We start from the raw sequence: 24,580 nt of genomic DNA on the forward strand, positions 1-24,580 counted from the left end.
GTGGTTCATATATACAGCAGAAGTGAATATTTGATGCAATTGTCGTGTCAAATCAACCTCAATTGCCCCGCGGCAAGATTCTGCGGGACCTGCCATTCGCTTCATACGCGCGCTAAGATTACGATTACCTACTGTACGCTGCCCACCCCGAGGACCATTTGCTCTTTCTCCAAAGTTTGCGACACATAAGACTTTCATTCTTCCATCTCAATCATTTTCATTGAAACAACACGCAAACAACATTTTCCATTTTCTAACACCAGAACACTGGATGTATTGTTAGGACGTATCGTGATTCTCTATTTTCTTATCAGCCTAGCATAAGCTGCTGATTTCACTTTGAGAGAGTTGTTATCGTGCCTTTTTATCAGCGCTATTGCGCACTAATCTCTTTCTTTCAATAGGTCATAAGATTCTTATGGTAAGTCGAGGATAGTACTCGATATGGTGGGTAAAAGAAGAAAAGCCCTCCTGGCAAAAGGAGTCCTCAAAAATCCGAAAGCGGAAGCTGCCCGAGAAGCTTCAAAGGCCAAAAAGGGTCAAAAGAGTCTATCGGCTCGAGCTGGTAAGGAAGACCGCCGTGCTAAAAAACTGGAACGTCGGAAGAAAGAGAAGAAATCATATACTGCACAAGATTGGGCAGAGCCCGCCCCGGATCATTTGATTGCCAAGTTAGATCTTCCCAAGCATAGTTCTAAGTATCAATCGTATTTCGAATTTGCGGAGAACACAGAAAAGAAGAAGAAGTTGGAGTTTCAGGTATTTAGTTTTGCAATGTGTTTTTACCATATTGACTTGCGATCAGGTCACAAATGATCCCAATCCTCCACCAGGATTCGCCTATGTTCCCATTGGAGATCCGACTTTGACGAATGCTTGCAAAGAATTGTCGCGAGAACAGAATGCTATGATCTTCATTGTTTCGGTAAGATTGACCGACAGGCCTATTTGTGTTGAACGCAAGGCTACACCTACTAACACCATATCTTCTACAGCGCTCGAAAGAAGACAACTCGAAAATTTCCGAGCATGTATTTCGAACCGGATATCACTTTCGAGAAGTCATCGTGGACGAAGCACGCAAAGTTGTCGGCGACACCGTTATTTCGAACACGACCCATGGATTGATTGAGCCAATACCAGAATCCCAAGACGAGATAAACAAACAAGCAGACGCTGCAATACGCGATCTTTTTCCAAGAATCCCTAATACTGATCGACAGAGGATTATTGAGCATGCTTTTCAAAAAGGTATCAAATTTCATGGAGAACCTACGGTCGGCCTACAAGCCGACCTTCCCTTGGCCCGTCGAGTTCAGCTCGCTGTTCTTGCTCACATTCGTCATACACACACTAGATATGACAAGCTACTCAAGGAAACAAGTTGGATAAATGCACGAAAGGTAGTTGAGCCTGTGTGCTTAGATGTCCTTGTCAAATGGCGAGGAGACGAGGAAACTGGGCGTGATCAAATGGATGAGATCTTACGAGAAGTTGTCATTATTACTGATTCCGACGATGAAGATGACGACTCTGATGAAGACGATGATTCAGATGAATCCTCAGAAGAGGGAGAGACATCCATCGGCTCTGCTGCTATGGCCCTTCAAGACGGTCCACAGAGGCGGCAACCCTTGGGGGTTGAGCGAGATTCCTACGCGAATGTTGTTGGCCCCTCGGACTCTATCTCTTCTCATACACGATCTAGAGCAAGGCAAAATGAGGGACTAAGAAGACCCCAGCCTCGCTTCAAGCGATACCAAGCTGCATGGGATGAGGCTGTCAATCGAGGTCAAAATAATGCTCTTGAATCTAACGGGCGAAGTATACAAGGATATGAGGCAAGTATGAGACCCACCCAACCTAATGATGCACCACATTACCAAGAGATGTCTCGACGACAAGCACCTATCGCTGCATCACGTCCTCATACTGAGTTGGAGTATCTCTATCGCGACGCAGAACCTCGGCATAGCGTTCCGCCTGAGCAACAAGTAGGTCCAATTTGGAGGAGAAAGGTAGAAGAAAGCTTCATGACTAATATTTATAGATTCGCCATTACTACCAACAAGAGCGGGCACCTTCAAGGACGTTGCTTCGCAGAAATGAGGTAACAGTTAGACCCCTGCATGACCGCTCAACTTTTCAACCTTTACAGTTTGATACTGCCCCACAAGTGAGCAGAGAGCCAAGATCCCAAGGAGTTGTCAGAGCTTCCCCAACTAGGTCTGGATTCCAAGACCTGCTTGCTTTATCCATTGAAACCCAAAATGATAGTATGAATGTTTCACCTCGCTTGAATCGAGGTACTGTTGCTCGCGACTTGGGCCACCATCAAGAGTCGTATCCAAGACACGTGGTTGAAGGGAGTAGATTGACACCTAGGCCCCGAGAAGTCATTCTTATTGATGATGATGATAATGATGATAGCCCGTATTCTAAACGCCGTCGTGTGATTGAAGATGATCATGGGCGATTCAGGCCTTATCCTTCCAGGGTGCAGAATGCCCATACCGCCCCAAATTTCTCTTACGGGGACGCCGACAGGCGTTCCGTTGCGTTACCCAGATACACTGAAGGTTTGTCACAAAACGTGCCATTGGCATCTTCACGACCTATACTTTCAGAACGAGTGCCTGTTTATGATGCGCCTGATTCCAGACCATATGAAATGCATTCCAGTCTATCCAGGCGAGAAGATGAGAGGCTCTCTTACCAGCAACCTGTATCTTACTCGAGGCGAGAGATGGCTGCGCCACGTCCTTATTTGACCAATTCTGATGAGACTTACAATCCTCAGCGAGTGGCTAATGATAGTATGAGAGTCACTAAGCGTGATCAATTTGTACGACGAGAACAAGTTGAACCTGGTCAGAGGTATTATCTTCAAAGACCAGCGTCACCTGATATGCATGATTCCAGAAGAATTTCTCATCCTCAAATTGTGGATGGTCCTGCAGACCAAGCTTTCATTCAACGTTTCTCTCAATCTGGACTTGAATCTCCCCTTTCTCGGCCACAAGATGGTCCTATTTCTTATCAGAGATTTGCTCCAAACGTTCATCGTCAAGGCGAGTCGCTAGATCAAGCAGCTAGGTCACTCACAGTCATGCGTCCTGTTCAATCAAGATCTCCAGTACGATATTTAGATAGGGCAGAGTGAGTGGGCTCGAGTAACAAAGAGTGACATAGGAATTGCTAACTCTCTTTACCTTAGAAGATCTGATGATAGATCTGGTCCACCAGTTTACTACGAGAGGCGTGACCCGTATACTATTGAGCGACATATGCCGAATACCATGCGTGTTTCGTTGCCGCCAGACCCTCATTTCCAGGCATATCCTCGGGTTGTACATCCTGGGCGTCAAGTTATTGTGTTGGATTAGTTTTGAAGTTATTTTCGAGAGATGAGGTGTGTGTTGAAAGGAGGGACAGTCGAGCCTTTGAGGCTCCTGTAGCTTGTTTCCGTAATTAGGATTCACATGTATCTTCATTGGGAGGAACTGGCGCACGATTCATTTATTCATCGGTGAATGATAGGTTTTGTATCTGGATGGAAGGTGTACATGGTGTCATTGTTTTGCGCCGCTGGCTGCGTTGGTTTACCTGCATGAGCGTGGAGCATGGAAATCGCATTAAGGGACAAAAATTATTTGCATTAGAACGGCGTCACAGAGTGGCAGATGGAAAGTTTTTGAACTTGGTGGCAACGCCGAGTTGTTTCAGGAAAGCCTGTGTTAATTGGTATCAGTATTCATGCCCTAAGGGATGAGTACCATCTATAATATGTATATACAACCGCAATTGTATGACTTTCTTCCCAGTCAATCCCCAGTAATTACTGAATCCATATATGCATCTGATGATTTCAAAGAGTGTGAAAGTATGATTCGGGTATCCAACCAATGCTCGCATAACTCCTTTAAATGCCCAACAATAAAATATAACTCCTATGCCAACATTGCAACACGTTGTTCATCTCGCTCACGTTGTCTTGCTTTTGCCCTATCTTTACTCGAAAGTTCTGATCTCGGCACATCAGGTAAGGAATCTTTCAATGGTAATCCCGCCGTAGGAACCTCAGGTAGCGGAACACCTGTAATTTCTGCTTCCAAAGCAGCCAATTCATCCTCTACCTCATCTTCATCCTGGTTTGACATCATCCCTCCCAACATATCGCTCACTTCCTAGAATTCAAGTCAGTAAAGTAGCCACTTATAACACGAAATAGTTCTTGCCTGTTGATAAGCAATTGCATCCGCTGTCTCTCCCATCAACTTTTCCACATGATCCAACCCTCCCATTTCCTTGTGTATCTGGTTCAGCACACTTGTACCTTGTTGTAAACCATATACAACATCCTTTTGTACCAGCGCAAACTCCACACTACTAGTCAATTTCTCCAGTTGCTCGAGTTGCGCATCCGTCTTTGCCAGCAACGATTCTTGATATTTTTTCCGGCGCAGTGCTAGGAGAGCTCGCTTTTTATCTCCTTTCGCCAGCATTTCCTTTGCGATAGCGGTTTCGCGGTCGGTGAGTACGGTTATACGTCGTTGATATTGGTGAAGCTTGTCCCGCTGGTTCTTCATGTCCAGGATAGCTCTGGTGTCAACGAGTCAGTGAATACAGACTTGAAGAGTAACTGAGAAGCTCCTTACTTATCCTGAGCGGAAATCTTATGAGTACTGGGTGTATTCCCCATCGTTGATTTGTTGAAACTACTTGCTCACTGCTAGAGGGATGCATTCCGTGGTATCCTGCTCCAGGACTTGAATGCTTGGAAACGGCGTCATGGCGGTCGGCGCTGATAAGCGATAAGAGTTATTCCGCACGGGATTTGCCGTTTTGGGGAGAAGTTAACATTTTTTTTATTTTCAAACATTCATGCTATTTGAGAATTCGAATAACTTTGGGTGCACTTTACTCGAGGTTGTTTGGAAGGTTCACTATGATTTCTAGAGGCGGAAGGCCAAGTTTGAGTCAAGGACTAGACAAGGAGGTATGGATTGCTCACGGCGCAAACATGAACTCGAATTGCAGCTTGTTTACTAAAAGTTTATGCAGATATATCAAATTGTAAGGAAATTGGCAGATGAACAGGCACAGAGCCAGAAAGGACCAAAGCGTCTCACAATCTCTATTGTCTATGATAGTATCAAAAATTCGAATTCAAGTCTAAAAAGAAGATCAAAAAAATTGCTGGAAGATTCAATTGATAGAGTGCTGTTGGTGTTGAAGGAAGAACAAGATGATAGTGATTCCGTAGATGGGGATTTTGAAGGATTGGAGGAGGCGGCACCACCGCTAAAAGTACATAAGTCGCAAGCTGTTGAAGTGATATACTGACTTGTCTCTCAGGAACATAACATAATGAATAAAAGTATTACCAAGGGTTGGGGAAAACCAGCAACATTACCTACAATGAACTCTTTGAACGGTACGCCTTCTGCGAGTGGGGCTACTACACCTATGGCTCAACTTCAGACCAACCCTCTCGGCAATGGGGAAGTTGAATCACCGATGAAATCAGATCGACAAGCAAATGGGGAACCAAAATCGAAACGTCGAAAAGCAGAACGAGAAGTTAAAAAAGATGCGGATAGGGCACCGCCGACAGACATCTCGTTGGAGAATCTTGGAGGAGTGGATAATGTTATTGAGGAATTGAACGAGCTTGTGGCGATGCCAATGCTATATCCGGAAACGTATATAAGGACGGGGATTCAACCACCCCGAGGAGTTCTACTCCATGGGCCACCCGGTTGTGGTAAAACGATGATCGCAAACGCCTTTGCTGCAGAAATAGGAGTATCATTCATACCAATATCGGCACCATCTTTAGTGGCTGGTATGTCTGGAGAATCAGAAAAGAAAATTAGGGATGTTTTCGACGAGGCAAAACGTATGGCACCATGTCTTGTTTTCATCGATGAGATTGATGTCATCATGGGAAAACGTGAGAGTGCTCAGAGAGAGATGGAAAAACGCATCGTTGCTCAAATGCTCACATCCATGGATGATATGGCATTGGAGAAAACTGGCGGTAAACCTGTCATCATAATTGCTGCCACGAATCGACCCGACAGTCTTGACCCAGCTCTTCGACGAGCGGGTCGTTTCAATAAGGAAATTAATTTGGGGGTTCCAAACGAAGCTGCTCGAGAGAAAATCCTTCGTGCTCTTACCCAGAAGCTCGTCTTGACTGATGACTTTAACTTTCACGCTTTGGCAAAGATGACTCCTGGATTTGTGGGTGCTGATTTGAATGATGTTGTGTCTGTTGCAGGTACAGAAGCGATGAAGCGCATGATGGAAGCTTTGAAACAACGAACTGCCTCTACCATGGAGCTTGATACTCCATTACGAAGTGCTACATCCATGGAGCTTGACACTCCGATACTGAAGGATAGCACCTCCGAAGCTCTTCTTGTTCTGAGGTCTCTCGTCGCAAATGCTGGAGGCTCGGCTCCCGACGGTGATTTTTCTATCAAATATACCGATTTTCTTGCAGCTATACCCAAAGTTCAACCATCGGCTAAACGAGAGGGGTTTGCAACAATTCCAGATACAACATGGGCTCACGTTGGCGCTTTACACGAGGTACGAGAGCAACTCGAAATGGCCATTGTCGAACCAATCAAACGACCAGAATCTTTTGCTCGAGTTGGTATCACAGCTCCAACGGGAGTATTACTTTGGGGACCACCTGGATGTGGTAAAACTCTTCTCGCTAAGGCGGTCGCCAACGAATCTAAGGCCAATTTTATTTCCATCAAAGGTCCTGAACTTCTCAACAAATATGTTGGAGAATCTGAGAGGGCTGTTAGACAAGTTTTTGAGCGCGCTAGATCATCCGTACCATGTATCCTCTTCTTTGATGAATTGGATGCATTGGTTCCTAAACGTGAAGACTCGTTGTCAGAAGCTAGTAGTAAAGTCGTGAATACCCTCCTCACTGAGCTTGATGGTCTTAGCAACAGAGCTGGAATCTACGTTGTAGGTGCCACCAATCGACCTGACATGATCGATCCCGCTATGCTCCGTCCAGGTCGTCTTGGAACATCAGTTTTCGTCGATCTTCCAACTCCTGATGAACGTGTGGAAATCCTTAAGGCTCTCTATAGAAGAGCATTGCCACTTGCCAGCGCACAAGAAATTGAGGCACTAGGCCCAGTAGCGAGAGATGAGAGGTGCAATGGCTACAGTGGAGCTGATTTGGGTAACTTGCATCAAGCTGCTGCGGTGGCAGCGTTGAAGAGAGAGATGAGCATGGTAGCACAGGGACAGGCGACCATGGAAGATGAGTTGAAGATTGGAGGGGCGGATTGGGAGGTTGCGTTGGGTAAGATCAAGGCGAGTGTTAAGGATGCAGGGAAATACAGGAGGTTGAGGGATAGGGGAATGTAGAGCATAGATGCCCCATTCAATATTCAAGTTCAGAGCCACAAATCGTGTATTCTATTGTTTTTAGACCATTGGATATGTTTTTGCATGTAATAACGCTGTGAATTACATTAACTTGTAGCACTTTTTCATTTCACTTTTTAATTCTAGTTTCATTAACGGAATTTGAAATTATCATCTCTTCGTGGCGAATCCAACATCAGATATGAGCGTTTGCTCCCGGTGAGCTCGCACCGTTTCAACAACTCGCATGTGGCCTGTGCCAGTGCCTACTTGGGTCGCATCAACTGAGTTTCTAGAAACACTATAACATTGAAATCATTCTCATCATCTTGCTACACGCTGCATTTTCACCCTATATTCTACGCTTGTATTGTCTACTACTAATACTAGTTTCATAATTTTCAACTCTCCCGTTCAACTGTTTGAAATTCCATTGCTTCTCTCATATGCATGGAAATTCTATTCTTTGACCTTTCTCCACCACGAAACGAGCCCCTCCAATACCGAGTACCAAATTCCCGCCTCCCTAATCTTCCACGCTCTATTGTTCAAGACCTGTCCGACCTTCCAACTGAAAGTTGCGCTAGATTGTCAATCACTACTATCAAATCCTCACGAATAGGATCCTTATCAAATATGTCCACACCCATCACAACCACTACCATCACTACCACCACTACTACCACCACTAGTCCTCCATCTCTTCCCGCAAACTTCACATTCGCTCCCTCGACTTTGTATATTCTCCTTGCGGATATAGGCCATGAATCGCTTTGTAAGTTCTATTCACTTCATCTGATTTCATATCTTATTGTCATTCAAATCCTTTTGATAAACGAACGTTGTTTAGGAAACTTTGACTATGATTCCCCGTTTATTTGTTATATATATATATATATGGAATTGATGCACTCATTTTATTCATCACAAAAACTCAAAAATTGGCAATTTCATCAATTGATATACAAAAACACTTACACATAAACACCACACTCTAGTCCACTGGGGCTACCTCCTCACCTCTGCTCCTCCCCCCGCTACGCGTACCCCTTTTCTCACCCCCGTGACCGGCACCATCTGTACGTATATCTTGACTCTTCTTCCCCGCTCTCCTCTCCTCCTCCCCAACTCACACCAAACCCAGTCCACATAACCAACATGACCGGTCCCTGGCTCTACCAATCCCCCAAATTCCCCCTAGCGCACCTCCTGAAATTCATCCCTTCCCTCCTCTTCATCCTCAAGATATGCTCCATAGATACAGTTCTACACCCCGCGCTCTCAGAACGTCTGGGAATATTAGGTCTCCAAGCACAGCTGAAAAGCATGGAAGCCAATATTTCCCAATCACAAGATTCGCACGCGGGGACGGAAGATGGCCAGAGAGAGGAACGTGAAGAGTACTCGCGAGAGGAGAAAGAAGAAACGGTGTCCTCGGAGTCGGAAATTTCATGTAGAACATGGATTAAATCTACCCTTTGTGTTTTGGACGAAGAAGGATATATTTCGTTTCCCGAAACCTCGCATCGGCTGAGCTCGAAGACGGTGGTGGATAGTATCGAAGCGGAGGCGGTGGCAGGAGCGGGTTGGAATAGGATGAGGGGGACAGTGGGCTGGGACCGGAGTGTATGGGTTGGGGAGTAGAGTGATGGGTGGGACGGATAGGATTCACAAGATGCATGAGATGCATCGGATCTCAGTCACTGCTGAGATGTTGGATAATCTTGAGCGGAATAATATAGGATCTTCCAGCGAAGCATACCGCCGTCATTCTTACAATATAACAGGGGTTTGTACATTTTGTATGTGCAGGTTCTCATTCTCACAATCTCTTGCAAATTTGGAACATCACATAGTAAATCCAAGTACAAATCAAGTTGAATTTACTTCCCACATTGTTTCATTCCATTCAAGGTCTATTTACAAAATACAGTGTGGCCAACATTTAAAGGCCAAGCTTCTCCTATCAGCTAAAGTTTTCAACTCCGTATCATCCATCCATCACTCCATATGTCCATCTAGTCCTGAAAAAATAATCTCCAAACCACCTCGAACCCATCCAATCCCTATCAAGTAAAATACATCCCAATGAAAGTAGTAAAATCATTTTTCCCAAATATGGATTCAGAAGGTCGATCAAATTTGAAAAGCCTCCATCCTTCTTCCCCTTCCAAATTGGAACTAGAGCAATAGTCATGCTCAATATGGTATCTAAAATCAAAAATGAAGCAAGCGCAAACCAAATCCCCCAAGTATGTATTGACATTGAATAGATAAGTTCATTTCAATATGTAAAAAGCCCCGGATGAGACTCGAGTAAGAATTTTAGGTGTTGTATCTCACAAACTGAATACGTGACAACCTCCCGAAGTGAGCAATATCGTATATGTTGTTCGCTATGATGTAAAGTGATGATGACCGTTATGTCATACAATAAATATCCAAAGTATTAAAACCCAGCGGTGCTCTTCTTCCGCCGACCGAAGAATCGACTTGCGAATGAACTCTCCTCTTTTGCGTGAACAAAAGGTTTAGGTTCTATCGATGGAGGTGGTTCCGAGTTTCGTAAAAAGTCTGCGAGATCGCTGGTTTGAGATCTGAACTTGACTGGAGCAGGTTCGCGACTTTCATAAGGCTTGCGGACAACATTTGAGCCCGAGGTTGCTCGTGGAAGTTCGGGTTGCCGAGAATAATTTCCCTGGCTACTGCCAACAGCAGGGGGAGCGTTGAATTGAGGATTAATTGGCGCGAGAGGCGTGTGTTTTGTGGGTGTGGTGCGGGAGTTTGCAGAATGTGATGTTTTGGGTGGCTGAACCTGAGAAGTTGAGCCACTTCGAGTGAAACGTGAAGAAAAGCTGGCCTTCTTCTTAGGTGGCTTAGGAGGTTCAGCGAAAACAGACGTCATCTTGGGTGAAGGCGGTGGAGGTACATTGCGGAGAAAGTCGGCCAAAGACTCTTCTTTGATGGGTGCCGGCCTGGAAGAAGGCTCAAATTCGTCATCATCTTCCTCGTCGCTGATATCGATGGCGTATGGATCCCTAACTCTTCGTGTCTTTCGTTTCGGCATCATATCTTCATCATCATCAAAATTAATACCACTTTGAGTGGGCATTGGCTTGTTGGCCCTGCTAGCACCATTCAGGAGTCCGGTTTGCGAAGATACAGAATGGTTTGTGGATGTGTAAGTAGAGGCTTGACTATATCTAGAATCGGGTAGAGATGCATCGATAGCTTTACCACCGGCAAAACTAGACATTTGGTCGGAATCCATGGTAGATCTGAATGGGGCGACAGTTCGCGGTATACGATGACCACCGACCTCATCCGGACCAGCTCTTACAAAGTCGATAAGATCTGTGATAGAATCTTTGCCTACTGTGGCATCGCGAGCCTGTAGTTTATTTGGTCTTCCAGATCTACCCGCTGTTGATGCTGAGCGTGTCGGAAGAGTAGCAACGGGACCTACACGGGGAATCGAGCTGCTGACGTTTCTCGGCGTTCCATTGGTTCCTTTGTGAAAAGTACTGCTGGTTATTGGTCGGGAAATCTCACTAGCGGCACTTGAGTTTGAACGTGAGTGAATCTCTTCTTTTTTGAAAGGAACAGTAGGACCTGTGGATCGAATGAAATCGGAGAAATCACCCAGTGAATCTCGTTCTATTCTTGCATCTCTCGGCTGGACATTGGCACGAGCACGACTACTGCTTGTTGAAGGGCGACTAGTGCCTTTCAAAGAAGTAGTATTCTTTGAAACATCACTTGGAGGATGCGAGTGCAACCCAGTATGCTTGCTCACTGATGTTGAATGCGTACGGCTTGTAGCAGGTCGAGGGACAGGGATGGCATTTAAACTCAATGGAGAATCCGGACTTTCAATAGCCCGCATATTCTGCGGTGTCAATGTGTATTGAATGGTTTCGCCTCCTCGAATCAATTCTTCAAATGATTTGGAATCACCTACACTGCTCATCGCAGAAACACCGCTTTCTTCCGATACTCTTCTTTGTTTGACACGATGAACAGAAGATGAGCTAGAGGTAGATGTATACGATGGGCGATGTGCTTTTTGATGCGTTTCTGATATAGCCTTGCGCGATACTTCCTCACTTCTAGAGCTTGTTGGTGACGTACGGCGCACCGAGGATGAACGAGGAATGTGTTTGAAACTTTCTGGAGAGTTGCCCTCTTTTACAATAGGCAAAATCATCGAATTATCGTTTGCAAGATTGGCCATTGGACGAGAGACGGACCTTGGAGGTGGTTCAAATGAATTTTTCGCACCCTGATATGTCTTTTGACCATCTTGCTCACTTGCTGCAAATTTTGAGTTTGAGAACCCACTTGATGACTTGCTCTGGCTAGATTGTTGTCTGGTCGAGCCTTTTATGCTTTCTCGATAATTCTGCGGGGTAGGAGGGGCAGCGAGCACGAATGGTGCCGGCCGAGAAGCGGCTGGCTTAAAGGAAGGGTAGTTTTGAGACGTAGGACTGGGATCTACGTCAACACCTTGCATCGCAGCCGCTAGCTCTGATGGTACCGCTGTCAAAGGAGACTCTTCACCAGCCACCTCCCTTTCATCTACCTCTGATATAGAATCAGTAGTTGTGTTGAGAGGCAGTGAGCTCAAATTGGAGCCAGTTCGACCTAACGGAGAACTATTGGAGCTTCTAAGGTGTGGGCTTGTACCTCGAGATGAAAGTTCCGAGACGATCGGTGAATGAATACTATTAGGTCGAGACATCGGGATCCCTCGGCCTGCAATGAAATCAGTTGCGTCAAACGAGCTTTTGCGTGATCTTGTTGTAGGACTCTTCGCTGTATTGACATCGATCAGGCGCAAGGAATGAATGCTTGGTGATCGGAGACTAGAGCGTGAAGAAGAATCTTTGTCATCAGGAGAAATACGACCACCGAAAGATATACGTGACGAAGTCATGATTTGCGGTTCCTCCTCTACAAATTCATAGTCAGAATCTAGATCCTTACTGGTGTCATCCAAATTCATAGGGCCATCTGTGGGCTTGTGCTTCGATTCCGTTACAGCGCTCTTTGTTTTACTTGAAACTTCCTCAATTTCTTCCCCTGTATCCTTCTCTGATTCTGCAGGTGTGATCGTGCCATTTAAGACCGGGGCTCCACTTTGCGTCGGGCTGACACAATCCCCCTGGTCCATATTTGTTTCCTTGGAACCTCGAGAGAAAAGTGACGTGACAGTAGATGGATTTGGAGGTGGCAATGAATTTGCACGTTTCCTCGATTTCAATGGAGAGACTGCGAAAATGGGAGTTGGTGGTTGGGAAGAATTGGGTGTAGGGAGATTGTGCGATGCATTCGTGAAAACAACCATGCTCTTCGGTCGTCGAGACAATGGCAGCTCTTCCGTCTCTGATGCCGTATCATCATCTTCATCGTCGCTTTGTGGGGCTAGCCCTGGTACTTCGATTTCCCTAACATCATCCACGGACATTGGTAGAGGAATAATAGCAGCTTGTTCGTACTCGGTCAGTGCGTTCAGTGGTTTCTCTTGTGGTTGCTTATCATCGCCGAGAGGTATGCTAGCCAGTTGAGCTATTGCCGGTACAGGTTGTGATGGCTTGTCTAAAGTTTCTGTCGAGGAGAGGTGGCCCGTTGACACTGGACTTGTGGGCGAGCGGATGCACTTTTTCCAACCTCTCCAAAGCTTTCCCAATTTTCGATCTGATGCGACCCGCTCCATATCGGCCTCCTCTACAACTACACGTTCTGCAATATCAGTTTGTCTGATTACACCATCTCGCTCATCTTTCTCATACTTCATGCGAAGCCGGGAATACGCTGCTTGTCCTCCCACAATTAAGATTTGTTCGCCCATGAATTCCAAGATGGACGTCAAGAAGATAGCAACAGCTGGAGAAACGATTCCAGATTCATTTTCGCGGCCCCCAAATTCCGAAGATCCATTGAGATGCTCTTGAGCCGTGTATCGATCCTCATCCTCTTCTTCCATATCTCCCAATGATGAATAAACCATACATCTCAATCTCGTGCGCTTCCACACCAGTTCAAGATCCCAATCTCGGCTGGATTGACCTTCCCTCTCCGATGACAACAATTCATCATCTTCACTTCCACCCAAATATTCTCGAAGCTCGGCATCCGCTCCGCTGACCGCATCACTTGCCAACCTTGACCTCAAGACCTCGGCAACAGCCGGACGTAATGATACCAATGAAGTTGATTTCGAGATCGAGAGAAAATTGAACACAAGTTGATCAAGAAATGTGTTGACAAGTTTCAGAGCAGCGGGTGATACCAATGCCGTTTCTCCAGAAGGCTCAATGCCATGTTGATCGAGCCAAGCATCCGCTCTGCTATCATGATCGTTGGTAACGATTTGTGAAGCTGCTGAATGCGCAATGAAGACGGGTTCTGGTGAAATTGAGAGAGGTGGAGAGAGTAGCCCTGCGTAAGTGCTGGCTGTTGAATGCTTATCGCTCGAAACGCTATGTGATCTAGCAAGTCGCGGACTTGGACTCTCCATTCGTGCAGATTGTTGTGCCAATTGTGAAGTAGACATAATTAATATTCGATTAGACTCGGTTGGTATCCTTGATCCTCCCCCAATTGATCCTCCAAGCTGTTTATTTATGACCAGCAAAAGTATTAGTGATTGGGAAAGTGGTCAGGATAGGGCGAGTCGAATGACTGTAGTAAATTGATCAAGTCGAGTGGGACATTGAGACAGTGTGGTTAAATCTAAGCAAGCCCCCTGTATCGAGAGCTTTTCGACGTAAATCAGTATAAGCAAAGATATGTTAACAAGGCGAAAACATATGATGATAAAGATATGTGAATATGTGGATATGTATTGTTAGACTGTGGCAGTTGATTCAGAAGGGGCTCGTGTAGGCAGTCAATGCACAACAACTGACTCGGAGGTGAGGCAATTCATACACCTCGAATCACATACAGATTGAAAGCTGGAGATTGTAACACGGGGGGAGTATCCAAGAGGAAGGAGTATAACATTTGAACTGAAGTAAACAAACTGGGAAAGAAAATCAAGCATAGGTATCTAGACGCAACGTCCCAAATTGAATACCCACAAAACGGGAAGAGTGGTGGTGATGAAATGGAACATAGTTTTTTTTTGAGCGTACCTGAGTGATGAAGCAAGATCCAAAGAGAGAGGGATTCGAATGTTCCGAGAGAGGAAACTGCCAATGAGATATTTGGGGGTCCAAAAAGCTCTGGAATGTTAAGGGCAATGACAATGGATAGTGATGGTTATATTAGTTATAAGAGATTAAAATGTAGTTGATGAAGTGGTTTTGTTTTCGTTTTTGTTAATGATAATCAAGGAGAAACCCTTCATCCCCAAGAGAGAATGAAATGTGTGTGGATGCTTCTAAGAGAGTCCAGGAAGAGAATTCTAGAGCAAGAGGATTCAAATTCAAATTCCAATTCGATTCAAAATCGAAATCAATTCCAATTCCAATTCCAATTCAAAATAAGAATTAAGTTCAGTAAACCAGTTGGACTTTTTTTTTCTTCCAGCGAGGAACCAGCGGGCGGGAGGAACTAGACAAGTCTAGGATCCGTAATTTACCCCTGTAGTTAAAAGTACTACGGAGTATAAACTAGACCCTGAGTGTTGCTGAGTATGACCACTGGTGTGTGAAATGTCAAACATTCAGGGGTGCATGCTTTTTCATTTGAGGCGTGGATTCCTGGATATACGGGGGAGTAAGTGTAGTAGTGTACTGCGTAAGGTGGAGAATAGGAGGAAGGAATGAACCATGCCACACTGTGGTCCATATATGATGGGATGATTTGTTATTAGAAAGAAGAAAATGACAATTACCGAAGTATCGGGTTGTAACTTATATTTGGCAATGAGGAGAGACTTGGTGGAGTGGGTGGAGTAGATGGGTGGAGTGATATAAAAATTGTGCTGTGAAATGGTAATAGTAATCAGAGAGCTATAGTGTCGTCGATATTGCAGTCGTTGTTGTTACTCCAGTATATTCGTAATGCAATCCTCTACTACTCCCCTTATCTACTTTTAATAAACGACGATCCGACGTCCGGATCCGGAATACTTTCGAAGCTACCTTGAGTATGTGTAAAGAATCTAATGATACCTAGATATACATACATACATACATACACACGCACGCGCACACACACACACATACATGCATACATACAGTTGATGTATGACTATATGATTACTCTATGTGCGTCAAAAGGCCCCCCCCAGTCACCAGAGCTGAAGCTGATAATTGATTAAGAGGATTCTGGGGAAGGCTTAGCACTGTTTTAGGCAATACAGAGCGGATAACGTACTAAGTACGCAGACGCCTCTCTACAAGGTAACAACCCCATGGCAAACTCTTTTTTAAGTAATCTAATAAAGTAACGTCTTTGGTAAGAGAGAGTACAACAAATATTGATTGATCAGATTTGATTCTCGACAACTGGTTACACTTAAGCGAAAACATTCATTCGACAGTCTGGTCAAACCACAAAACCATACAGATACCCGTTGAGGCTTTTGTATCAACTTGAGGTGACAACGGACGAGGATATCAGATAAATTCGGAAATAAAGTACTCTGTATTGATACTCCACTGAGTTTAATGATCTAACGAGTATCCATAGATTCTACTGTAACCACCTGTTGAATGAAGACAGACTATCGCCAGTCACTTTGATATCCCAGTAATCCATCCCCATCCATACACCTTGAAGATCGTCGGAATAAATCTTGCGGAATTCTTACGTGATCTGGACTGCTCCGTTAGAGTCTTTCAAACAAGAGTGCTAAATCCGGTTACCGGTGTCTTACTTATTCCTCAAGAAGGAAATACATTCGACTCCTTTTCAAACATACTTCCGGGTTAGGGACGAATCCAAACAGAAGTTATCTGATATGTTCGAACTACCGGTGTTAACACAAATGGTTCCTGTCCATCCTCGGCAATCATAGGAACGATCTTCAATAATCTATTCGAGGAGAATTCTAAGTTCTAACAACCGTCATAGGATTTGTTGGCGACGATTAAAGCTTCTACTTACTCGGGTCATTCCTTGTACCAATTAACCATCGTCACGATATCAAACACTGTTAGATCGGATATAGTGTCTCAACAAGTCAACATACATACCTACTTGTTGGCAACCATGTCTATATTACTGGTAGTATTCATGGGGGCTTTCTGAGGCTGCAACATTCTGTTTCAAGAAAGATCAGCTCAATGAAGAGCGAGAACTGAAGAGTGAGGTTGTGCAAGAATGATTTAGCTTGCGAAAGACCTCCACGATGTTGCAGTAGCTTGCTTATAGCTCTTTAAATGATAAAAAGACATTTGCACCTGCATGTTTATTCCATGCACCAATGTACTCCACCTTTCCTTATCAGTGCAGCATCTTGGATTGACTTTGCGCTCGCCCGTACCAACACATTCAATAATGAAACATTTCTTAACGAAGACCTCTAGTAGTTCATGTTTCTTTTATATTCCCCTCTCTATCGGACCACTTGCTAACCCTTCCTTTAACGTTCTTCGCGGAAAATTTTCTCAATTTGCTTTTTGGGATGTATGCAAGTCAGCAGCCGCAAGAAGCAAATTGTATGGGGGACCATGGCAATCTAGCAGGGAAAGAATCTCTTAGCGACATGCCAGCAGAAGAAGCACTAATAAGGCGCAAAAAGAAAGGAAAGAAAAATGGATTTTAAACTAGACTAAGAACGATGTACCTACAACTTACATGGACTTCCATTTATATCTTTGCGCCGTATGCTTGCATCGATGACAGTAGCACAATCCCAAATGGAGTCATCGTGGCCATCTTCTAGAAGGCTTTCGGTCGACAGTCTTCATTTAGCTATATACAATACTCTAGATGTACCAAAAGTCACATCACATACACAGGGTCCTAAAGCACATCACAAATTCTGCGCAAAGTCAATACCGTCCAATGACAATTCCTATAGTAAATCTAAGTTTGTGCCTGTTAATATATTCGTACCTGCAAACATATATATCACATATTTGCATGCCTTCCTACATCCTATTCACAGTACTCATCTCGGTCTTATATCTTTTGGGAGTACATATCCCGTGTCTGCAATGGGCGTCAGGCTAATCTCGGGGCACAGTAACCCATCGATTACACATGCACACCCATTCCTGCCTTTCCTACCCTACACCCTACACTCCTTGCCTGGCAATTCTACGGCTTGCTGAAGAAATATCGAGTTGCACAAATCTCACTCGCAAGGCAGATACATATTCACTCCTTTATGGACTCGCCGATCATGACTACAGCGTCTAGATTTAATTTCATTCATTCAACACTTCGAAAGATACTCGCTTGAGTTGATATTGATAGATTCGCGAGGTTTTAGAGGAAGCCAAACCCCCCCCCCCCCCCCCCCATTCCATTTATAGATACAACCTTGAAATGACTAGAGATTCATTCAGCTTGCGCAACATCACCTAATAATTAAGTTTATTCTTATTGTCCTTGGTATTCTTGTCGATTCGTCCATGTCACGGACATCGCCCATGACTCTATCAATCGCAATCGATAAGGTCGGTGCACGAGGCATTTCCCCAGATACATAGATGCTCAGGTCCCTTTAACTCCAGGATCAGACCTAACGCAAAAAACCATTCCATATACCCCGCTACAAAAATACTGGTGCCGAAACGCTCCCAACTCTCCAATAACCACTAGGTCAATCATCAAAGCACAGCTCTCCTCAACATCTCACTCCGTTCCGGATCATCCATCGTTAGTGCCTTGTACTCCATCTGTGCTTGCATATAACAACCATCTTTCGTTCCTTCCATGTATGCTAAGTGCCAATAAACTTCGTACTTAAGTTCGTCCTCCTCTAGCATCATCTGATCGTTGAAATCTCGGACGATTTCTTCAATCTTTTTATCTTCGTTGGCTGTATCAGTTCCGAGCCTCATATTGGTCAATGTGTCCAACACTTCGTTGAAATCATCGACGACGAGACTGTTGTCTCCAGCCGAGTATACTCCACAATCTTCAAATGATTGGGACAAGGCATTAATTCGGCCATCGTGAACCTAATAGATGTCAGTGACTAATCAACAAATTCAGCCTCATCCAAACCCACAACTATTGTGAACACGGAATGGGAATCTACAACCACAAACTTACACCACGAATATAAGCCTCCTCCACAGTACCGATCGGAAACTCCACCGATTCCATCTCGATCAATCGATCACAGTATGAAGCCCGAATCGCCAGTTCTCGCTGAGCCAAACAATCTACACACCATCTAGGAGTCAGTAAGAAAAGAGTGAATGGATCCAGTTCTCCATCTTGATAGCACGGAACTAATTGTTTGTCTCGAATATCCATTCCATCATCGCGATAGCAGTGACTGCATGCGCCATGGAGATATTGCATGGGGTTTTGAAAATGAGGCGAGGTAGGAACTTGAGTATGAACCTCTGATTGTCCGGCGTGGGGCGAAATTTCCAAGTCCATCTCCATCTTGTGGACCTGTGCGGTAGTTTTGTTCGTTTTGTTCGTTTATTGATTTGTTTGCTTGATTTATTTCTGGGGTGTTGTGTGTACAAGTGTAGAATGATACTCTTGCGCAAGCAGATATCGGAAGATTATTTGAGTGGTCGTGGTTTTTTTGTAAGAGGATTCAAGATCATTCGGTAATTGGGAGATGGCTATGTTTATATATGTTCATAAGCGAGCGTACCCAACGACGATGGTGAATCATAACGAAATTTTGGTCAGTGGCCTGTTTTAACTCGAGCGCGATTGCCTAATTTGACGCTAGACACGTGGCCATACTCCATTTTCAAGTATCTTCAGATGAAATCAGTTCAAGGGTTGAAACCCTTCCATTATATGTTTCAAGGAACGGCGAGTGAAGCGTATATATATTTTTGCATGACGTAATAAATTGTTTTTTGTCTTCATTTACTGTTTGGACGGATGGATAGCTCTAGAGGAGAGAAGATATAGCCTCACAATAGAACTTCTCTGAATGATTTGAAGTCTCAACTCAGACAACCGGGTGTTAGTAATGGAAGTTGTCACTGTCATTCTTAGCTTTATACAGGTGAATACGAAGGGTACGGTTACTTTGTCCCAAATTGAGGATTTGCATTTCACCTATCAAAGCACTTTGAAAGGACAGAAGAATCTAGGAAAACAAGAAGACACTTCAAACTTCCGACATTGTCTTAGCTACTTTAATTCGTACCTCCATGGCAAAGTGATCTCATTCATTGAAAGTGAAGATTTTGTCTACGTAGATATGCTAACTTCCATCGTCACTTATACTACGGCGCGTACGTAGATGCCATCTTATATTACGAAAGTTGCATCATCGCTATACTGCTCTATCTCGCATTCCATCAGCACCCATCAAAGTCTCGTAAAATCACACAGCCCCTCTATCTCATCCTCAACACTCTCCCAAGATCTTCTTCACCGCCTCCCAAACATCCCGATGTACCTCCTCAACATTCCTACTCGCATCAATCTCAGCCAGCAACCCTCGCTCCCTATAATGCTCAATAACAGGTCCAGTAGCACAAGCATGCTGTCGAAATCGCTTATGCATAGTTTCAACCCCATCATCAATCCGGCTTGAAGATTTAGCTCGAGACAAAAGTCTCTCTTGCAGAATTTGCAGCGGACAATGTAGAGAGAATACGAGAGATGGCGCACAGATTGTGGATTCGAAGAGTGCGACGGGATCCATACTGCGAGGGAATCCTATGTTCTTATTAGTATTTGAGTAATCACACTCAGTACTTGATAAAAGTGACTTGCCATCGATCAAAAATACCATTTCTTTTCCTGGCTCGATATCCTCACTTCTTTGTGAAATCGCTTCCTGTAACATAGAAACAGACATCTCGGGTGGACCTGTTCGGCCTTCGGCCATATTGGCTCGGATGATGGATGCCCATTGACTAGATGGTTTCTGCAGCTCCGAGCGGAGGATATCACCAATGCTGATGTGGTGGATGTGGCGATGAGGATTCGATAGCTGGGCGAGGAGCATACATTGGGTTCCTTTCCCGACACCAGGGGGTCCGAGGACGAAGATGAATTTTGGGGGTGAGATCATTTTGATGCTGGGGAATGTGAGCGCTAGGAAGAGGGCAAGAGTAGGTAAGGTTGGTTTTGAGGTGAGATCTTCCGATCTTCTAAGAGGCAGTGTTCTTTTTCGTGTGAGGATCAGGATATTGCTGAAGTTTTCTCGTTAAGTTTGTAGAGAGTTGTGCTGCAATGAAGCCGTTTCTAGTATATATACCAGGAAAGGATTCGCTGTTGCGTGCCGAACTCGGCGAGTATAATCACATTCGCGGTCAAGATATATACCATTCAGTGCCGGTATAGTTCGAATTTACTGTCCAGCGGGATTAAACAAGAAAATCTTGGATGTGAAGTTGAAAGTGAATCATAAGACGAATCAAAATCATTCTACTTATGCCATTCAGAAGTTCCAAACCCATCGCTCCATCAGATCGCTCGTAAGCGAAAGGATGAATAGAAAGAATCCTTTCCCTTCACAAAATTCACAAAAATCGAGTTCAGTCACTTTAAAGAAGATCACAAAACATGAGAACCAATTCATCGAGCTACACATATAGAAGTGAAAGCAGAAACCATGCCGGCCACCGATAGGGCCACCAGTGGGTGTACAGACTAACGGGTCACTGTAAAAATAGACTTACAAACATCTCTTCATATTTCAACTTATATATCTTAGAAATTGTTGTAATCATTCGTTAGAAATGGAACAATCAAAATATAAATCTTGATATCAAACAATTGAAAAATAAATTTGTTAAAATTTTCGAAAATTGAGAAGTGTCCCATTAATCCACGTACCCATTAGTAGGCTGGGGAGAGAGACACTCGATGGGGTTATTAGAGGATTCGGTGTGAGGCTCACAGCCGCTAAGTCACGAGACTCCGGTACATATTACGGCTCTTGCGGTTGCGAGTTTGTCGAGGAAGAGATGGGACTGTTTGAGGTTACGAGGGAGACTGTGTGTAGACTCTAGGGATGGGATTTGGGTGTTGGCATTTGTGTTGCATTTTGACTAACAATTGTGGTCTGACTGGTCTGCGGATATAAAAGGGCATGAGGTAAGTATCCAGTATGTTTTGAGTGATTTGTTGTATGCATTTCTGTTTTGAGATGGTTGGTATCAATGGGTATCTTTTGAACAAAGGATATTAAGATTCATTAACGTCATTGTAATTTTTATTGCTTTGTTCTGAACAGAATACAGGGGCCATGCATACTTTTAAAGGTTCGTTTATTTTCCATTCACGGGGTAATTACATGTTCATGATCATGGTAGAAATATAGGCTTCAAGGCTTTGTATAAGTTTGTGTGAATATATTAATTAAGTGTTTAGTTTCCAGTACCGTTTAAGACTATTCTCCTTGAGTCGTAGGCCGTTAAATCGTATGGTACATTCCCGTTGTTGGACTGACTAGAAAAATTGCAAAAACGAAGGTTGGGGCTGGAAGCAATGAAGTGATATCACAGGACGTTTAAGTCAAACAAGAGCACTCACCTGGTCCAGATGGACCAGATTACAACTCCAAAGAAGGAGAAGCCAGGACGAGGAGGAACACGATCCAGCGCGTACCAGCCGCATGAATTTCCCTACGCTTCTCGCCACTTATCCACCTAGATATGTATTAGCTGCCCGATCAATCCTCATCGTTTGATCCTTCATATCGTGCTTTTAGCTTCCTCTTCATTTCTTCGTGTCGTTCTCTCTCCCGCTCCACGAGCTGTTCATGGAGTTGATCCAACACTTGTTCTTTCTGTCTCTCTACCAGTCTGTCAGCCTGAGATAGTCTCTTTCTCCTCCCTTGATTGATTCGCGCAGCCTCCCTTTGCTTCTCATCAAGATCGTCGACTGCCTGATTCAATTCGTCAGCTTTGGTTTTTGGGACCTCCTTCAATGATCCTTGTAACATACTTGCTGCTATACCATCTCTCGTGAACGGCCGTCGTATTCCATCTATCCCCACGTGCGTTAGTGTAGATGTACTTCCGAGATCTTCTTTAATTCTACAAGAGTTACACATGCGATCGAGGTGCTCGACTCCTTCTGGCTCCAAGGTGATGAAGCAGCCGGCCTTCATATTTTCACTGGTTGCCCATGGGCAGGGTCGAGAAATCTTGCGTGGGCCCCAGTGATTGCAGGAGAAGACTACGCTGGTACTTTGGCACATGCTTAGTGAGTTGAAAGTGTGATTGGAGGATGCAATTGGCAGGGGATAACAGGGGAACAACATTATGGTACAAATCATATATATAATATTCTCTAAAAACTTGTTGCATTGTTCAATACTCGAACTGGCTTGGTGTCTCTAGTTGTTCAGTGACTATGCTACCGCGTGTATCAATATACAATGGGCAAGATGAAATGGTCTCCAATAGCTATCAAGTCATGTCAAGACTTGAGTATGATCCATTGTCTCCAATTGCCAACTAGGTCAATAAATCACCTGGTGGATACCCAAGAACAACGGATAAAGGAAAAGAAGAATGATCTCAAGTAAGATCGATTCTTATTGTACAGGAGGTTAGAGATCCAGCGAAAGCTGTTTCGCTCAACAAATTCAACACAACAAGTAGAAATATTTCTTTGTGTGTGAAAGAACAGAAGAACAATCCTTTGGTTTATTGTTGAACTTCGGTATTATTTATAGATTTCATGACTGAACTCATGGTTTTAAGCTGGGTCTGTTTGCTAGTGTAAATTCCGTACATGCTTGTCTGAGGCATGTAAGTGAGGTGATCCAGATGAGATCAAAGGCATAAGCCTACTCAATGATTGAGGCGTGCCTGAGAATGAGTCTGTTCGCGCCACGAATTAGTAAATTGAATAATTCGAGCATAGTGGCAGATGAAAGGATGTATTATGCGAATTATCAGACAATGTTGAGAAGATTTTTTAATGCGGTTTTTGTAGTCATTGCATGTTCAAAGCCAACAGGAATTGGCCCATTGGAAGAATGTGCTTTTATGGCCCCGCGGTGTCATCACGAAACAGGGGACGAATCAATAAACAAATTACTTGTCGCACATACCTTTATTAGCGGAGACCATCTAATCTCCAGTCTAAGGTAGCATTGTCAAGCTTCTCGGGCTTGATCATCTCTCAGGTCTGAACCTTCCTCTTTTCTCCCTCATACCTTCCACCCTCTTCCTATCCTCCTCGAATCTCTTGACCAGCTCTCCAACCTCCTTCTTTCTCTTCTCTCGTCCCTGCCACCTATAAAATCCTGCGTCCTCCAACTCCTTTCTTCTCTTCTCCTCCTTCTCGGCCATCTCTCTTCTCTTTTCTTCCGCCGCCTCATTTCTTGCTGGGCCTGTCCTTCCACCCCTCACTACTGTCACAAATCCATCTTCATCTGGTACATTCCTTAATCTCTTCCTTTCCCTTTCTCTCTCCTCTTCCTTGCTATTAAATTTCGTCATGAAAGCGTCTACACTCCTCTGTACCGCCAATTTGTCAGGGAATCGTAACTCCTGCCTCATTGCATAACGTGCGCTACCCAAAGCGGGCACTTTGTCTTCAGCACCTCCACCCCAAACAGGGTATTTTGATTCCTTTCCTGATTTGCAAGTTTTTCGTGCAGCTTTTAGAACGGATTCTACGCTTTTCTCATCTACCAATAATACTACAGCTGTCCTTCCCTTGATGCGCAATTGCCTATCCCATCCTTGTGGTAAACTCGTATCAATTTCGACTTCGCTTCCTCTTTTCCTTTTCTTGCTCTGCGAGGTATTCTCGATTTGTTTTTGTGCGACAACCTCTTCCTTTTCCCCATCGAATCGTACATCTTCAACTCGGCCAACACCTATCAATGCTGCGAATATGCTTCGAACATGAATATCTGTGGAATCTATAGGTAGATTTGTTGCGAAGAGACTCCGCGAATCATTCTCGGACGGAATCTTTGGAGCATGCTGTCGCAAATATATGTGATGCGTCGTCGCAACGGGGTATGCGGGTGTAGAAGGAATTGCGATAGGAAGGACGGTATAGTTGTCACCAATGGTAATTGGTGCTTTGGACATGTTGTAGTGTATCTCTAGATAATTTGCATATGTGTGATGAAAATTTCGGATTC

General features: G+C 44.3%; 9 protein-coding genes across 9 annotated transcripts; 3 read left to right on the plus strand and 6 right to left on the minus strand.

Annotated features, from left to right (window-relative positions):
- Positions 1-444: 444 nt before the first annotated feature.
- Bfra_003462 (uncharacterized protein) lies at positions 445-3,386 on the plus strand (the record flags this gene model as incomplete). The annotated part of the gene is made up of 5 exons (XM_037333868.1): positions 445-759; positions 806-925; positions 996-1,994; positions 2,051-3,159; positions 3,218-3,386. 5 exons carry the CDS (start codon positions 445-447, stop codon positions 3,384-3,386), a joined length of 2,712 nt encoding a protein of 903 aa, XP_037193955.1.
- A 564-nt stretch (positions 3,387-3,950) lies between these two features.
- On the minus strand, positions 3,951-4,736 carry Bfra_003463 (putative snf7 family protein; the record flags this gene model as incomplete). The annotated part of the gene is made up of 3 exons (XM_037333869.1): positions 4,659-4,736; positions 4,239-4,602; positions 3,951-4,187 (listed from the first exon to the last, which is right to left on the minus strand). Exons 1-3 carry the CDS (start codon positions 4,700-4,702, stop codon positions 3,951-3,953), a joined length of 645 nt encoding a protein of 214 aa, XP_037193956.1. The 5' UTR covers positions 4,703-4,736.
- A 212-nt stretch (positions 4,737-4,948) lies between these two features.
- Positions 4,949-7,407, plus strand: Bfra_003464 (putative ribosome biogenesis atpase rix7 protein; the record flags this gene model as incomplete). Its single annotated transcript, XM_037333870.1, has 3 exons — positions 4,949-4,999; positions 5,065-5,310; positions 5,359-7,407. The coding sequence occupies 3 exons, from the start codon at positions 4,949-4,951 to the stop codon at positions 7,405-7,407; spliced, it is 2,346 nt and encodes a 781-aa protein (XP_037193957.1).
- Positions 7,408-8,043: 636 nt separating this feature from the next.
- On the plus strand, positions 8,044-9,051 carry Bfra_003465 (uncharacterized protein; the record flags this gene model as incomplete). Its single annotated transcript, XM_037333871.1, has 3 exons — positions 8,044-8,182; positions 8,406-8,486; positions 8,552-9,051. The coding sequence occupies 3 exons, from the start codon at positions 8,044-8,046 to the stop codon at positions 9,049-9,051; spliced, it is 720 nt and encodes a 239-aa protein (XP_037193958.1).
- An 805-nt stretch (positions 9,052-9,856) lies between these two features.
- On the minus strand, positions 9,857-13,963 carry Bfra_003466 (uncharacterized protein; the record flags this gene model as incomplete). Its single annotated transcript, XM_037333872.1, has 1 exon — positions 9,857-13,963. One exon carries the CDS (start codon positions 13,961-13,963, stop codon positions 9,857-9,859), a length of 4,107 nt encoding a protein of 1,368 aa, XP_037193959.1.
- Positions 13,964-18,140: 4,177 nt separating this feature from the next.
- Positions 18,141-18,930, minus strand: Bfra_003467 (uncharacterized protein; the record flags this gene model as incomplete). The annotated part of the gene is made up of 2 exons (XM_037333873.1): positions 18,141-18,494; positions 18,589-18,930. 2 exons carry the CDS (start codon positions 18,928-18,930, stop codon positions 18,141-18,143), a joined length of 696 nt encoding a protein of 231 aa, XP_037193960.1.
- Positions 18,931-19,864: 934 nt separating this feature from the next.
- Bfra_003468 (putative ump-cmp kinase protein) lies at positions 19,865-20,536 on the minus strand (the record flags this gene model as incomplete). Its single annotated transcript, XM_037333874.1, has 2 exons — positions 19,865-20,178; positions 20,236-20,536. The coding sequence occupies 2 exons, from the start codon at positions 20,534-20,536 to the stop codon at positions 19,865-19,867; spliced, it is 615 nt and encodes a 204-aa protein (XP_037193961.1).
- A 1,605-nt stretch (positions 20,537-22,141) lies between these two features.
- Positions 22,142-22,672, minus strand: Bfra_003469 (uncharacterized protein; the record flags this gene model as incomplete). Its single annotated transcript, XM_037333875.1, has 1 exon — positions 22,142-22,672. One exon carries the CDS (start codon positions 22,670-22,672, stop codon positions 22,142-22,144), a length of 531 nt encoding a protein of 176 aa, XP_037193962.1.
- Positions 22,673-23,597: 925 nt separating this feature from the next.
- On the minus strand, positions 23,598-24,527 carry Bfra_003470 (putative meiotic recombination protein dmc1 protein; the record flags this gene model as incomplete). The annotated part of the gene is made up of 1 exon (XM_037333876.1): positions 23,598-24,527. The coding sequence occupies one exon, from the start codon at positions 24,525-24,527 to the stop codon at positions 23,598-23,600; it is 930 nt and encodes a 309-aa protein (XP_037193963.1).
- Between the last annotated feature and the right edge of the window lie 53 nt (positions 24,528-24,580).

Source organism: Botrytis fragariae (assembly GCF_013461495.1).
Source record: "Botrytis fragariae strain BVB16 chromosome Unknown tig00000045, whole genome shotgun sequence".
NCBI lineage: Eukaryota > Fungi > Ascomycota > Leotiomycetes > Helotiales > Sclerotiniaceae > Botrytis > Botrytis fragariae.